Source organism: Mobula birostris, chromosome 3 (genome assembly GCF_030028105.1).
Source record: "Mobula birostris isolate sMobBir1 chromosome 3, sMobBir1.hap1, whole genome shotgun sequence".
NCBI lineage: Eukaryota > Metazoa > Chordata > Chondrichthyes > Myliobatiformes > Myliobatidae > Mobula > Mobula birostris.
The window spans coordinates 155380178-155397872 of record NC_092372.1 but is presented as its reverse complement, the minus strand read 5'-3'; the positions used below and the strand labels follow the sequence as shown (position 1 = coordinate 155397872).

The 17695-nt window shown below is 40.4% G+C and overlaps 1 protein-coding gene across 2 annotated transcripts in view; it reads left to right on the top strand.

Annotated features, from left to right (window-relative positions):
* LOC140195354 (tyrosine-protein phosphatase non-receptor type 3-like) overlaps positions 1 to 17695 on the top strand; it is a 185099-nt gene that overhangs the window by 79815 nt on the left and 87589 nt on the right. For both annotated transcript variants that reach the window (XM_072253530.1, XM_072253529.1), the window contains exons 13-15: positions 3810 to 3944; positions 6714 to 6896; positions 15275 to 15298. In XM_072253530.1, the coding sequence (XP_072109631.1) occupies positions 3810 to 3944; positions 6714 to 6896; positions 15275 to 15298 (342 nt within the window). The remainder of the gene's footprint in view (positions 1 to 3809; positions 3945 to 6713; positions 6897 to 15274; positions 15299 to 17695) is intronic.

Genomic DNA, 17695 nt, shown 5'->3' with positions numbered 1-17695 from the left:
CACCCTAGTGTCCTAGTAAGTCCTATGTTGATTCGATTTTCTAAAACGCATCATTTCACACAAATCTTTATTGAAATCCATTTGCCACTCATCAGCCCACTTCCTTGACTGATCAAGATCCCCTTGTGACCTAAAATAACCTTCTTCACTATCAATAACAACACCTAATTTCATGTCACCCACAAATTTAATGATCAAGCCAAGCCTTGTGCATTCGCATTCACATTCATATAATTTGTATAATTAACAAATAACTTGGGTCTCAGCACAGACCCTGTGACACACCACTAGTCACTGACTTTCATTCTGCAAAACAATCTTCAACCTCCACCCTCTGCTCCTTATCTTTGGTCCAGTTCTGAATCCATCAAACCAGATCTCCCAGGATTCCCTGGGACCTAATCTTCCAGATGAGGCCACTATGGGAGACATGTAGGAAGCCTTACTAAACTTCAAATATATAACATCTGCTGCCCTAACCTCAATTTTCTTTTTTGTTTCCTATCCAAATGCTGGTAGATCTTGTCCCTCAGAATTCCTTCCAGTAACTTCACCACCACTGATAGGTTGACCAGCCTGTAGTTCCCCGGCTTGTCCTTCCTGCCCTTTTTGAACAGTGGAACAACATTAGCCACCTGCAAGTCTTCTGGAACTTCACCAATGGCTAACAATGAAGCCTGTACTTACTGAAGTTTAGAAGAATGTGGGGGAATCTCACTGAAGCCTATTGAATATTGAAAAGCTTAGATAGAGTGGATGTGGAAAGGATGTTTCCAATAGTGAGGGAGTCTAGGACCAGAGGACATAGCCTCAGAATAAAAGGACATCTCTTTAGAAAAGAGATGAGGAGGAATTCTTTCAGCCAGTGGGTAGTGAATCTGTGGAATTTATTGCCACGGATGGATGTGGAGGCAAAGTCATTGAGTATGTTTGAAGTTGAGATTGATAGGTTCTTGATTAGTCCAGGCATCAGATGTTACGGGGCGAAGGCTGGAGAATGGGATTGAGACGGATAATAAATCAGCCATGATGGAATGGCGGAACAGACTCGATGGGCTGAGTGACCTAATTTTGCTCCAATATCTTATGATCTAAAAATCTTCATAGCCTTCTTGCATCTTTGCCCAAAATTTTACTTATCCCATTCCCACTTCAGTTGAATCCATGAACAATCCACTGGGAACGGCATTCATCTATCTAATCTAAATAAAACGAGCAAGTGCAAACAAGGCATCTTACATGTCTGTGTTGGAGAGCACACATAAACTTACTCCTTAAATGCACACATCTGCGCGCGCACACACACACACACACACTGCCTTGTCATTCTGCTTTGGTTGCGCTGAGTGTATGTACTTAACTGTCTTCTCTGGTATATTCTTATCATGGGTCTTAAATCAAGCTGATGCACTCATATTGGCTTTTGACTTTATGGTGCCTTTCCTGCTCTATGTGGTGGAATATTCCATTTCTTTAGTAATGGGGATGTGTATATGTTGTTTGTATATGGTATTTAAGGTAGATACTTCTGTTTATTTTGTAATATATTGTAACTACGTTACGCGATGCATCATGTTCTAATTCATGTGTAGTCTGAAGTTAACTTTGCTGGTAATTAAAGATGCTATGTCCCAGTGCCATCAAAAAGCAGCTCTTCAAAGGTTTCAAAGGTACATTTATTGTCAGAGAAATGTATACAATATACACCTTCAAATTCTTTTTCTTCGCAAACATCCATGAAAACAGAGAAGTGCCCCAAAGAATGAATGACAGTTAAATGTTAGAACTCCAAAGTACCCCCCAGCTCCCCCCACCCACGCATAAGCAGCAGCAAAGCAATGACACCCCCTCCTCACCAGCAAAAAAAAGCATTGGCGCCCCCCCACCAAGCACTCAAGCATGCAGCAAAGCATCAATAAACATACAGACTTGCAGTTCCCCAAAGACTACTCGTTTACCTGGTAATTCAACATACCACAGGCTCTCTCTCTCCCTAATAAGGGAAAAAAGAGGTGTCCCTGTTTCACAGTGAGAGGGGAGACATAACAAACAACTCGCTGATTTACAATATTAAAAGTCTGTTGCATTGCTTCTTTCGAGCTCTATGCCCAAAGAACTCAGGTCTCTGGCAACACAGTCAGCAGCCAGCATGCAGCTTTTGATCTTCCGTCTCCCACGACGCACCAGTTCCCTGTGGCAGCACCGACCTTGAGTCTGCCCGCCTCCAGAGCCATGAAATCCTGGAACCCTAAAAGCGTGCTGGTCTTCTAGGCCGCGTCCTTGGCATGTCGAATAGCGGCCAGTTGTGAGACCTCAAGAGCGGGTCCCGTTCCCGAAAGAACCAAAGTCAGCATGTAACTCCAGGTCAGGTTTTCAAACAAACCCTGAAAGGGAAAAACGGAGATATTATAGATAGAAATAGAGCTGTTTCTGAAGGTGCAAGCAAAGGAGTCGCTGTTAGGCGCCATTGTTCTCCTAAGCTGCTCCTTCAAGGTTTGCCCTCAGTAGAGAGGAGAGAAAGGTGCTGCCAGGAGATCACACTTGGCAAGAATATAAGTACAGAGATATTTTTGTGTTTTTCTGGCAGATAGTTTTTTTGTAATATTAGCTGTTTTCTTTTTACTATTTTTGCCAATAAAGTTTGTTTTTTGATGCACCTAATTAACACCCTTGCACTGAAGTGCTAAGGTACTCCAGCCACTTTTTTCTTTGGTCATAACCCACATATCTAACAATGCCATTATCAAATTTTCCCTCCAGTTTTGCTTTAAGAAAGCAGTACTTGAATATAACATAGCTGAGATTGCTGAGTGCTGAAACCATTCCACTGTCTTCCCTGTTTCTTCTCTTGACCTTCATATCTTCCAAAAGAATTGGTTGAAATATTCCATTTCCAACTTAACAGTTTTACAAATATTCAGCAAAGATTGCCTGTACCTACCACTAGTTAATGAAACCAAGCTTTGGGCTTGCTTTCCTAACCAATTCCTTAATGTGACCTCAAGAATTTATTGGGTCATGCATCCTAGTTGGTTGATTTCTGATCCCCTTAAGAGTTGTGCTTTAGGAAATATAGTGCATTCCTGTAGAAGAAATGGATATCTTCAGTATCTTTTTCAGGATCATGGGATGGTATGTTATCTTTCCCTGTGTCTGGGTTCTAATTTACCTCAGACTTATTGTTTATGCCTTTGTTAACAAGGATAATTTGAATGTTGTCAACCAATTTGCAAGAGGGAGTATGCTTCCACATTTTATTCATTAAGCCACTTGTTTGGTACAAGTTATGTAATTAGTTCTTTTTATTTTTTTTAGCGGTACATTGTGAAGTAGGCCCTTGCAGCCCTTCAAGCCACACCACCTCAGCAAGCCCCGAAAAACCCAATTAACCCAAACCTAAACATAGGGCAATTTACAGTGACCAGTGAACCAACCCAGTATGTGTAGGACTGTGGGAGGAAGCCAGAGCATCTGTGGAAAACCTACACATTCCAAAGGCAGGACCTACAAACTCCTTACAGAACAGTGCTGGGATTGAAATCCAAAGTGCCCTGAGCTGTAATAGTGCATGCTGCTATGCTGCTATGCTGCCATGGCGCACAACTCTTACTAGTGGAATTATCTAAACTTCAATATTTACATTTTTGGGGGTAAAAAGTACTTTACCCTGTCTATCATGTTATACATCAAACTTCTTAAAATTGGAATAGATTTTGATTTCTCAGAATTGTGGTTCTTTACCATAAGAAGAAAAGTATTTAAAAACTGAAGAAATGGAACATTTAACACCTCCATTTTATTTGCAACAGGACAAACAAAAATCAGTCATGCCATCGTGTCATTGGTGGAATGGTGTGGAATCCAATACTAAGGAAGTCTGTATCTGTGGAGCAAATGGAAACCAGAAGTCTTCCTTCTCGTTCTCCACCATCTACACCTGATTGGTAAATGCTTTTATCAAATTGTACTAAATGATTGAATGTGCATAATGATTTCTACAGTGTAAGACAGCATCTGCTTAGTTTGAATAGTTTAAGACAGAACCTCCTAGAAAAGTAGATTGAGATCACCTGCTGAAGTAGAAAACAACGTCTGATACGTGGTAGGTGTTCAAAAGCAAGATATAAAGAGTTCAGAGTCAGCATGTTTCTTTAAGAGTAAGAGGAGAAGTTCTTGGTGAATAATGATAAGTATTCACTTCATTGTTATTGCTGGGGGAGGGGGGTGCTCGTGCAGATAAGCTCCTACTATTTACTAAATGCTCCCATTGATGTGCATCTCAAACAAACTCTGACAAAAGCAAGTCCAGCTCCTGGCCTTCACATGTGGATTAGCTACTAAGCCCAGCGTAACCGTCTCTACTGACAGGAAAGGGGCAAAGGTGAATTACTGTGACTTAAAACCAGTCGCTTCAGGCAGATGGGGCTCATCAGCCGTGGTCGGTAGCTCACCTCAGAGAAGGAAAACTCTGATCTCAACCTGCACTGGCTTGCAGCTATATTCACTCATGGAGAAGGCTTCGGGAGCAGGCCCCAAGGAAAAGTCCGGAACTGCAGCCCCAAAGGCTGCCCTATGTTGAGTTTAATGCTGACTGGCAACTCCTGCAATGCCGCTGGTGCCAAACTGTATCAGTCTCTGGCAGTCCTTTGAATTCATCAGCTGTGTGTAGAGGGAGAGCCTACTACATGGGCAACAGCTTTCTCTCCATATCGTACTGCCCTGGCTTACATACTGGTTTGCGTACCATGCAGACAGCTGGTCGACGCCGACCAACAAAGGGCTTCATTCAAGACAAAAAGGCAGGAAGTTTAAGGAACCTTACCTTAATTCTCCAGTTTGAATATCATTATTCCTGTTGAATAATGCTAAGTATTGACTTAGGAACTCACTCACATTCTCTGGCTCCATACACAGATTACCACTATAGTCCCTGAGGGAACCTACTCTTTCCTTAGCTCCTATCGTAGTCATAAGAAGTTTTAGGATCTTGTATGAGAAGGCAATGCACTTTGAGAAGTCAAGTTCTGGTAGGACAGGTTGGAGTAAATGGCAGGAACCTTCAGAACACTGATTTGCAGAGCACTTTGTTGATACAATAACAACAAATGTTACACCATCATCTCCCTGGAAGCTAATTCAGCAACCTCTGCACGGAAATGTTTACTCCTTAGATCACCTTGAATTTCTTTCCTCACACCTTAAATCTATGCCCTATCCTGGGAAAAAGATTCTATTAGGGAAGTTGTTAAGATTCTAATACACTGGACTTAAATTTGTTGGAAACCGTAGGGACATAGAAACATAGAAAACCTACAGCACAATACAGGCCCTTCGGCCCACAAAGTTGTGCTGAACGTGTCTCTACCTAAGAAATTACTAGACTTCCCCATAGCCCTCTATTTTTCTAACCTCCATGTACCTATCCAAAAGTCTTTTAAAGGACCCTATCATATCCGCCTCCACCACCGTTGCCGGCAGCCCATTCCACGCACTTACCACTCTCTGAGTTAAAAAAAAAAACTTACCCCTTACATCTCCTCTGTATCTACTCCCCAGCACCTTAAAGCTGTGTCCTCTTGTGGCAACCATTTCAGCCCTGGGAAAAAGCCTCTGACTATCCACACGATCAATGCCTCTTATCATCTTATACACCTCTATCAGGTCACCTCTCATCCTCCGTTGCTCCAAGGAGAAAAGGTCGAGTTCACCCAACCTATTCTCACATGGCATGCTCCTGACTTATTTTGCCGAGAAAGACATAAAAGACATAATGCCAGCAAATGGGATTAACACAGATGGACAACACAGTCACCTTGGACAAGGAAGGATGAAAGAGCCTGTGTCTCTGCTGTATGATTGCAATTAAAATTTGGAACACTGCTCAACAGTGGTAATTCCATTATGTTCTGCCAAAATAACAACAATCATAACTTTCAAATTATGTATGTATTTATGATTCAGCAAAATGGAGATTGTCTATTATACAAATGGCACATGGAGCTGTCCCGTTTTGCTATTACATAGCTGGTTCTAGTGTAGCATTGAATGAGTTCTTCAAGTTAACTGTCTTTACTGTTAGCCATGATGGTAAGTACCTGAGGGAAATGTCAGAATGGATGAGGGGAGCAATTACACTTGGAATCTAATTACAGTAAATTCTATCATACTTAAAGGAAGATGTCATGTGTCTATATGAATTACTTATATAATCTTGGACCCAGGACCTCAAGTAGATGACCAATTAAAAATTCTGACTGGACAATGCTCTCATGCAATATAGAAAATAACTGCATTTGAATGTACTATTTTGTTTATTTGATATTACTTTATTTTATATTGCTTTAAGTGCATTAAATGAATAGATCAGGATTCTAGAAAATCTTGATTGTACCACACATTTTCCTTCATAGTAGTCGTATATAAGGTATGAAGATGGTTGTTTCAACTGTGGCTATTACCTTATATGAAAACTCTTAAGCACATGTTACTTCCTTCCACTGAAGAGAATATATCCCAGGGTATTTGGAGCTGCAGACTTCACTAATGCTGGCGTAGAACTTCCAATATGCAGCATTGGATCAGAATTGTGCTGTAAATTGCCACAGCATGAATCAAAGTGAAGTTAGAAATGCTCATGTTCATAGGTAAAATAGAATGTTATTGAGCAACTCACTGTAACTAATAGAAGTCTCACCATTTTGTACTGCTAATAGGCCAAGTCCAAGAGTGAGGCATAATGCTCAAAAGCCACGGCATTCCTCCGTAGATAACCTTGCCACCGAGATGGCATACATCACAGAAAGTGAAGAAGTGTTTTATAACTACAAGGCAAACATTCCCACCAAAGCAACTAAAATTGATGCAGAGTCCAATCCAAAATCTGCATCACACAGCCGGTATGTGATTTAAGTGTTTTGTCAAATAGTAGAATTAATAATGTTTTAAGTTACTTTCTCTCACCCAGAAAACTATGGGGTAGACCTCTGCCCTGAAGCACACCGAGGAAGTCTTCAACCAAAATTTTGATCGCAATGATTTTTTAATTTGATCACAGTGACCATTTTCAGTTTTGAAGTTGCAATAATTGCCATGTCATGTGTTTTCATAAATTTTGTGGATATGAGGTGTCCGTTTCCTCACAATAAATTCCATCTTATGTGTTTTTTGTAATAGGGATGTGCAGTGGTAGACAGCCTTTCACATCATTGATACAGTGCCTTGAAAAAGTATTCGCAGCTATTCCCCACAACTATCTTCACATTTTGTTGTATCATTTTTCAAAATTTGAAATATATTTAAGTAGGACTTTTGAGCTAATCTACAAAACATTGTGCATCATGTCAAATCAAAAAAAAATCCAAAAACCTGTTAACAATTTTCTAAAACTAAAATCCAAAATTGTGAGGCTGAAGTTAATATGCTAACTTTTCTCAGGTGCAGTACTGTATATTACCAACTCACCCAACTTGTTGACAAGTTAGAGAAATGATAATAGACAAGCTCAAATCTGTGGAATGGACAAGACCATCTAAAGGCACTGAACATGTATCTGTTCTCAGTGAGATCCATTGTGAGAAAGTGGAAACAAATATGAAATGACAGTCCAGTCATTGCTCCCCCTTAAACTTAGTCACCAGAGAAGAACAGCACTAGTAAGAGTAGCTACTGTGACACCAAAGTCACTCAGAATGAATTGCAGAAGTCAGTGGCTGCAAATGGAGATGAAGTTCATGGCTTCACAATCTCTAAGGCCTCGCACAAAAAGGATATTAATGGAAGGGTGGCAAGGAAGAAACCCAGGCTAAAGAAAAGGAGCATATCCTTGACCACAAAGCCTTGCAAAGCATCCCTTAGAAGATACAGTAAAGATGTGGAAGAAGGACTTGTGTTCAGTTCAGACTAAATTGGAACATTTTGACCTCAACATTAAGTGGTACGTGTGGCATAAATCTGATACTGCACATCAGCCAGGGAATACCATCCTACTGTAAAGTATGGTGGAGGTAACATCATGCTATGGGATGCTTTTCAGCTGCAGGGACTGGAAATCTGGTCTGGATTGCTGGGAAAATGAATGCTGCTAAATTCAGAAAGATCCTGGATAAAAACCTGCTAGCCTCTGCTAGAAAGCTTAAACTGGGGAGGAAGTTTATCCTTCAGGAAGACAGTGACCCAAACCACACTGCCAGAGCAACCGCAAAGTGGCTTCAGATAAAGAAAATTGATGTTCTTGAGTGGCTCAGTCAGAGTCCTGACCTTATCCCAATCGAACATCTCTGGCAAGACCTCAAGATTGTTGTCCACTGCTGCTCCCCAACTAACGTTACACAGCTTGAGTAATTTTGCAGGGAGGAATGGACAAATCTTGCTCCATCATGTGTGCAAAGCTGATAGAGACTTATCCAAAAATATTACTGGCTGTAATAGCTGCAAGAGGTGGTTCAATTAAGTACTGAGAAAGGGGAGTGAATACTTTTGAACTGCTGACATTTCAGTTTTTGAATTTTTAGTTTTTCATGCTTTACAATATTCCCTGTTTTATGATTCACAAATAAAAATTCTCAGTTAAATTCATCAAAATCCTTGTAATACTTATTTCTGTGAACAAAGGGTTGTGAGCTGATTACGTTTACAAGGCACTGTTTTCTTACTGGGGTCATCTGATTTTTGTCAGTATCCTATTTCTTGTACTTTTAGATTGCAAGATGCTGAAAATTGTTGGCTCTTACCAACTGGCATGTCATTGCTGGTTGAACAGCATTCTTAGAAAGCATCTTAGGACTGTTCCCAACCGTTGTGATCATTCATTTTGGCTATTAAAAAGAAAAGAAATTATCTCCTTTGTTTTTCTGTTCCTCAAGGTTGTAGCGATGCTTTTATTTTTTTGGGAGTTTGAGTTTATTTCCTCTTGCAAAGAATCAGAATAATAAAGCTTGCTGGTTTTAACAGAAAGGACTTTGCCCATTATGAAACCATAAGATACAGGAGCAGAAGTAGGCCATTCGGCCTACTGAGTCTGCTCTACCAATCAATCATGGACTGATCGAATTTTTCCAGTCATCCCCACTCCCGTGCTTTCTCCCCACACCCTTTGATGCCCTGGCTAATGAAGAACCTACCTATCTCTGCCTTAAATGCACCCAATGACTTGGCCTCCACAGCGGCTCGTGGCAACAAATTCCACAGATTTACCACTCTCTGGCTAAAATAATTTGTCTGCATCTCTGTTCTAAATGGACATCCTTCAATCCTGAAGTCATGCCCTGTTGTCAGACTCCCCCACCATGGGAAATAACTTTGCCATATCTAATCTGTTCAGGCCTTTTAACATTCAGAATGTTTCAGTGAGATCCCCCTTCATTCTCCTGAACCCTAGGGAAGACAGCCCAAGAACTACCGGACGTTCCTCATACAGTAACCCTTTCATTCCTGGAATCATTCTCATGAATCTTCTCTGAACTTCTCCCATGTCAGTTTATCCTTTCCAAAATAAGGAGCCCAAAACTGCACACAATACTCCAAGTGTGGTCTCATGAGTGCCTTATAGACCGTCAACATCACATTCCTGCTCTTGTATTCTATACCTCTGGAAAGAAATGCCAACATTGCATTCGCTGCCTTCACCACCAACTCCACCAGGAGGTTAACCTTTAGGGTATCCTGCACAAGGACTCCAAAGTCTGCTTTTTAAATTCTCTTCCCATCTAAATAATAGTCTGCCCATTTGTTTCTTCCACCAAAGTGCATGACCATACACTTTCCAACATTGTATTTCATTTGCCGTTTCTTTGCCCATTCCCCTAAACTATTTAAGTCTCTCTGCAGGCTCTCTGTTTCCACAACACTACCTGCTCCTCCACCTATCTTTATACCATCGGCAAATTTAGCCACAAATCCATTAATCCCATAGTCCACATCATTGACATACATCGTAAAAAGCAGCGGTCTCAACATCGACCCCTGTGGAACTCCACTGGTAATCAGCAGCCAGCCAGAATAGGATCCCTTTATTCCCACTCTCTGTTTTCTGCTGGTCAGCCAATGCTCCACCCATGCTTGTAACTTCTCCATAATTCCATGGGCTTTTATCTTGCTAAGCCGCCTCATGTGTGGCACCTTGTCAAAGGCCTTCTGAAAATCCAAGTACACCACATCTACTACACCTCGTTTGTCTACCCTGCTTGTAATTTCCTCAAAAAATTGCATTAAGTCAGTCAGGCAGGATTTTCCTTTCAGGAAACAATGCTGGCTTTGGCCTATCGTGTCATGTGCCTCCAGGTATACCGTAATCTTATCCCTAACAATTGATTACAACAACTTCCCAACCACCGATGTCAGGCTAAACTGGTCTATAGCTTCCTTTCTGCTGCCTCCCACCCTTCTTAAATAGCAGAGTAACATTTGCAATTTTCCAGTCATCCGGTACAATGCCAGAATCTATCAATTCCTGAAAGATCATTGTTAATGCCTCCGCAATCTCTCCAGCTACTTCCTTCAGAACTCGAGGGTGCATTCCATCAGGTCCAGGAGATTTATCCACCCTCATAGTTTTGATTTTCACTGCACATACTTCAGTTCCCTGACACTTTTGAATGTCCGGTATACTGCAGACGTCTACCACTGTGAAGACTGATGCAAAATATGCATTCAGTTCCTCTGCCATCTCTGCATCTCTCATTACAATATCTCCAGCGTCATTTTCTATTGGTCCTATATCTACCCTCAACTCTTTTTTACCCTTTATATACTTAAAAAAAAGCTTTTAGTAACTTCTTTGATATTGGTCACCAACTTCCTTTCGTAATTCATCTTTTCCTTCCAAATGACCTTCTTATTTCCTTCTGCAAGTTTTTAAAAGCTTCCCAATCCTCTATCTTGCCACTAGCTTTGGCTTCATTGTATGCCCTCTCTTTTGCTTTTACTTTAGCTGACGTCACTTGTCAACCACGGTAGTGTCTTTCTTCCATTTGAAAATTTTTCTTATTTGGAATATATCTGTCTTTCACTTCCCTCATTTTTCGCAGAAACTCCAGCCATTGCTGCTCTACTGTCCTTCCTCCTAGTGCTCCTTTCCAGTCAAATTTCCAGTTCACTTTCCAGTTCCTCTCTCATGCCATTGTAATTTCCTTTATTCCACTGAAATACTGACACATTGGAATTTAGTTTCTCCTTCTCAAATTTCAATGTGAAAGTGATCATATTGTGATCACTGTTCCCTAAGGGTTCCTTAACCTTAAGCTCTCTTATCATCGCTGGATCATTTCACAGCTCCCAAGTGGGCTCAACAACAAGCTGTTCTAAAAAGCCATCCTTTAGCCATTCTACAAATTCTTTCTCTTGAGGTCCAGAACTGGCCTGCTTTTCCCAATCCACTTTCATGTTAAAATCCCCAAAGGTTATCATAACAATGCCCTTCTGACATGCCTTTTCTATCTCCTGCTGCAATTTGTTATCCACATCCCGGCTGCTGTTTGGAGGCCTGTATACAACTGCCATTAGGGTCCTTTAACACTTGCCATTTCTTAACTCAACCCAGAGAGACTCTACACCTTCTGATCCTATGTTATCCCTTTCTAATGATTTAATATTATCTCCTATACACAGGGCCACACCACCCTCTCTGCCTATTAACCTATCGTTCCGATACACCGTATATCCTTGGATGTTTAGCTCCCAATGGCAGCCATCCTTTAGCCAACTTTCAGAGATGGCCACAACGTTATACTGGCCAATCTGTAGCTGAATTTTAATATCGTCCGTTTTATTTAATATGTTGAGTGCATTCAAATATAACACTTTGTCCGGTATTTGTTGCTTTTTGTTTTAACTGCATCATGCCTCTATTGCTCTGTTATATCATCCCACTGGCTGTGAATATGCCTTATCTCCTGCCTGTCCTTTATATCATTTCTGCTGCACTTCATCTTTGACTTATTTTTGTTTCCCCCTTCCTCAGTCCTATCACTCTGGTTCCCATCCCCCGCCAATTTAGTTTAAACCCTCCCTAATAGGATGGTTAAACCTGTTGCTAGGATGTTGGACCCCTTTGGGTTTCGGTGTAACCCGTCCTTTTTGTACAGGTCGTACTTCCCCCAGAAGAGGCCCCAATGATCCAGGAACCTGAAGCCGTGCCCCTTACACCAGTCTGGCATTAATAGTATCAAAAGTGGTTTGTTAATACATTGAAATGCAGATGCAGTGCCAGAACGTGAGGAAATAGAGCATTACACCAGTCACACATGCTTTAATTTTGCGAACTTGTATGCTTCTCCCTTGTTGCAGCACAAATTAAAATTCCAGTAGGTTTTCTTTTCATAAACCCATATCAAATAGTACAGATTTTTTGCACCTTATTACCTCACGCTTTGTAATAGACTAACATTTTTCTATTGATGATAGTCATGAAGTTCATCATTTTCTCTCTCCATCCTTCAGTCAAGTGAAGACATTGGAGAAATAGGCTGCCTTCCTAAATAGTTTAAGGGAAAATTTGAAAGGGGGGATTAAATTCTTGAGTTTTTAATTGTCTGTAGAAAGCAGAGCAATGTTTTCAGTCACAGAAGGGCCAGATATTGGAGTATACAGATGTAAGATAATTTGCAGAAAAACTGGAAGGGATATGAAGTTACTTTTTTAATGTAGAGAGTTGTAATAACAGGAAGTAACTATTTTAAAGTTAGTTGAAAGAAATTCCAGTGTAACTTTCAAAAGGTGAAGGGTGAGTGATTGAGAAGAAAATATGTCAAGCTGTGAGTGATAAAGCTAATTAGTTGGGTGGAGTGAATTGCTCTTTCCAATAGTTACCATAGGCATAAATGTCAGGACAACTTACACCTGTGTTATCAGATAACAACATTATTAATGAAATTAACATGACCTAATTTCCATCTTGGAGGATTTATTAATAACTGAAATCATAATCTATAGAGAAATGCTGCCTGACATGCTAAGTAATCCCAGTATTGATACTTTTATTTCAGATATGCAGGAACTGCAGATATCCAAATCCTAGCTTGAAATTCCAATTGGTTAGGATTTTGTTAGGTTAGGAGAAGTGGTTAAGAGCCCTTGAGTACTGATATACAAAGGGATCAAGAGATCCAATTCCTTATCTCCCTGAAAGAGGCACCAAAAATAGATAGAGTGGTAGAGAAGCTATATGGCATGCTTGCCTTAATTGTTCGGCACAACGAATAAAAACATCAGGAAGTTCTGATGCAGCCGTATAACACGTTGGACAGGCTGAATTAGGAGTAATGTGTTTAATTCTAGTTGCCCCATTATAGAAAGGATGCAGAGCCCTCAGAGGATGTAAAGATTCATCAGGATGCTACCTAAGTTGGAGTGTATTAGTATATAAGGAGAGGTTGGACAGACTTGGTCTTTTTCTCCCTGGAGTGGCAAAGGCTAAGGGGAGTGCTGATAGATGTTTATTAAATTCGGAGACATTGATAGGTTGGATGGTCAGAGTCTCTTTTCCAGGATAATGAGTGTCAAATACTATCGAGTATAGCTTTAAGGTGAGAGGGGAAATGTTGGAGAACATGCAGGACAAGCTTTTTTTTAAGGAGGTTAGTGCTGCTGTCAATGTCAAATGCAGCTAATCAACAGTAAGATATAATAGAAAACACAATGCAGATCTAAATAATTAATGCAATTTATTTTCAGATTTTTGCCACTGTTCAAAAAAGGATGTAGGCAAAAGGCAGGTAACTACAGGCCAGTGAGCTTAACATCTGTAGTTTGGAAAATGCTTGAAGCTATCATTAAAAAAGAAATAGCGAGGCATCTGGAAAGTGATGGATTCATCATGCAGACGCAGCATGGATTGAGCAAAGGCAGGTCCTGTTTGACAAACTTACTGGAGTTATTTGAGGATATAATGAGTGTAGTGGATAGAGGGGAACAGATAGACATTATTTACTTGGACTTCCAGAAGGTGTTCAATAAGGTGCCACATAAAAGACTTACCCATAAGATAAGGATGCATAGAGTTGGGGGTTGTGTATTAGATAGATAGAGCATTGGTTTACCAATAGAAAGAGAGATGAGCTATATGGATGTTTCTCTGGTTGACAATCAGTGGTGAGCAGTGTGCCGCAGGGGTCGGTGCTGGGCCTGCAACTATTCACAATATACATTAACAATCTGGAAGAGGGGACTGAGTGTAGTGTATCTAAGTTTGTTGATGACACAAAATTGAGTTTATAAGCAAATTGTGCAGAGGATACAGAGAGTCTGCAGAGAGATATAGATCAGTTAAGTGAGTGGGCAAGGGTCTGGCAGAATGGAGTACAATGTTGGTAAATGTGAGGTCATCCACGTTGGAAGGGAAAATGCAAGAGCAGATTATTTAATGGTAAAAGATTACAGCATGCTGCTGTGCAGAAGGACTTGGGAGTGCTTGTGCATGAATCACAAAAAGTTGGTTTGCAAGTACAGCAGACTATCAAGAAGGCAAATGGAATGTTGGCCTTCATTGCTAGAGGGATAGAATTTAAGAGCAGGGACGTTATACTGCAATTGTACAGGGTACTGTTGAGGCCACACCTGGAGTACTACATGCAGTTCTGGTCTCCTTACTTGAGGAAGGATATACTGGCTTTGAAGGTGGTGCAGAGGAGGTTCACCAGGTTGATTGCAGAGATGAGGGGTTTAGACTATAAGGAGAGATTAAGTCACCTGGGACTGTCCTCGCTGGAATTCAGAAGAATGAGAGGAGATCTTATAGAAACATATAAAATTATGAAAGGGATAGATAAGATAGAGGCAGGAAAGTTGTTTCCACTGGTAAGTGAGACTAGAACGAGGGGACATGACCTCAAGATTTGGGGGAGTAAATTTTGGATGAAGATGAGTAGCTGCCTTTCCCAAAGAGTGGTGAATCTGTGGAATTCTCTACGGTTCAATGAAGCTATCATCAGTGGAGGCTACCTCAGTAAATATATTTAAGACATTGTTGGATAGATTTTTGCATAGTAGGAGAATTAAGGGTTATGGGGAAAAGGCAGGTCGGTGGAGATGAGACCTTGGTCAGATCAGCCATGATCTACTGAATGGCGGAGTAGGCTTGACAGGCCAGACAGCCTACTCCTGCTCCTATTTCTTATGTTATTCTCTGCTTCTGGTTAGAGTTCTTTTTTTGTGCGTCATATTGAAAACTGAAAGATCTATTTTTTTCACAAATCCAGTATGCATTAATTTGGGTATATGTAAAGTAAAAATAAAGAGATATGTATCTGTTCTGAATAATACTGATGATAATCTTTTACAGGTTGGAGAAACAACAATCTTCAAAGTAAGTTCCTAGTCCATTTTCTTCAAAAGTGGCTTTAAAAAAAAAGGAAAAAGGAAATTATGAGCGAAGAATGCCAGTATTAGTTCATGGAAAATTTGGGGATTAGGGGAGATGGATGTATTTGCAGAATTTACTTGCAGATTTATTGCTATCCATAGTGGCATAATTATTTGTAACAAATAATTTTCTGTTATATTCACCAAAAGAACTTGGGGTTGGTTTTTAGCCATGCTGTACATGCACTTAATATTATGAAAGTATTAATACAATGAGATGCAATTTGATTTGTTGGATAACATTCTTAAATAAAATTTTCATTTAATAAGTATTAATTTTATTTCTAACTTTTCCTTTGTTCCTCCCTTTTGGTTTATTTTCCTTCATTCTCTTCTCTTCTGTACCCTTTGTGAACCTGATTTAACTCTTAATTCTCTCTCCATGTTGTTTCCTTTTCCAATGGAATACAACAGGATCCTTGGTTGTCTGTCATATTTGACGATGATGATTAGTTTTGTGCAGTTGCTTGTTCATACATGGCCATTGAGTCCGAATTGTGAGTGACATAGATGCCCACAATAAAGGCATGAAAACTGTACTGAATCTGAAAGTGGATCCACTGTGATGACTTACTTTCTCTGTCAGGCAGCAATTAGTTCTGCTCGGCATCTCTCCTTCAGGATGTTGCGAGCAGTTGTAACTCAGGCTCACCAGCCACACCGGTCTTGCACACTCTGTTCCAGCTGTTTTAATACAAGTTCAGTGTGTGCAATGTTCGCTTTCATGCAGTCTTTGAACCTGCCTCGATTCCTCTAACCCAACGAAAACTCCACATACAGAGCTGCTTTGGGATTCAGGATCTTTTATGTGTATGTCATGTTCTGTCCACCGAAGCTGTGGTTTTACAGTCAAAGCCTTGGGGTCTGTGCCCTGTGGAGGACCTCCAGGTTTGTGATGTCTTCTGTAAATGGTCCAGGTTTCCCATCCATGCAGGAGACAGCTGAAGAGAACAGCTTTGTACACCTTTAGTTTCGTAGACAGACAGATGTGATGATCCAACACCTGCAGTCGCAGTCGATCAGAGCACTGGAGTGAAACAAGGGTGTGTTAACCCCTGTGCTGTTCAACCTGTTCTTTACATATGTGCTGAATCACACAATCAAAGACCTCAAATGTGATATCCACCTGAAGTACAGAAATGATAGATCACTCTTTGACCTGCATAGTCTGAGTGTCAGAACAAAGATAGTTAAGAAATTCACCCTTGAAACCCTTTACGCCAACGTTGGCGCTCTGATGGCTCACCTTGAGTTCGATCTTCAGCTAATTGTCAAGAAATTTGCCAAAGCATTGCATCTCTGGTCTTACCATCAACCTAAGCAAAACAGAAGTGCCATTTCATCCTGCTCCTGGATCAGCTGCTACCACCCCCTCTATCATTATCATGGGACAAGATGGAGAGCAGTGGAAGAATTCAAGTATCTCAGCAGTGTCTTTGATAATGATGACTCACTAGACATAACAGGATATCGATCAGTTTAAGATTGTTTACAGTTTTTCAGATCAGCTAAGATCAGGAAAGACCCCTAACAGTGTTGATGAGCACAGGGATCTTGAGGTCCAAGTTTATAGTTCCCTGAGCATGGCTACACAGGGATTGATAGGGTAATTAATTAGGCATATGGCATTTTTGCTTTTATTAGTCAAGGTATTGAGTTCAAAAGTCAGAAAGTTATATTGCAGCTTTGTAAGACTATAATTAAGCTGCAGCTGGAGTATTGCATACAGTTCTGGTCTCCCCATTATAAGAAGGATGCTGAGGCTTTGGAAAGGATGTGGAAGAGTTCTACCAGGATGCTGTCTGGATTAGAGCATGTGCTATAATGAGAAAATGGACAAACTGGGGTTGTTTTCTCTGGAGCAGCAGAGGCTGAAGGGAGATCTGACAGAGGCTAATAAAATTTTGAGAGGTATAATAGAGTAGACAATGTTTTTTTCCCCCCATGGTTGAAATATCTAATACCAGTGGGCATGTACTTAAGGTGTGAGGGGATAAGTTCAAAGAGATGTGAGGGGCAAGTTTTTTTTTAAACACAAGAGTTGTGGGTGCCTGGAATGCGATGTGAGGGGGAAGGTGGGTGGGAGAGGGAAAATTATGTTACAAACTGGGAAGTAATATGTTGAAGAACGAATCTTTAAAAAGTCTGACATTTTGTAAGAACTTTTGTACATCTCTGATAAGCAAATATTGATACAGTATTTCCTTAATGTTAAAAAAAAGTAATTTGAGATCTTTTTAAGGAAGATACTTGATTTTTTTTTAATCTTTACCTTACTAATCTCTAATTTGGGACATTTCATGCATTTCCATTTTGTGACGACTGATTACCAATGTGGATT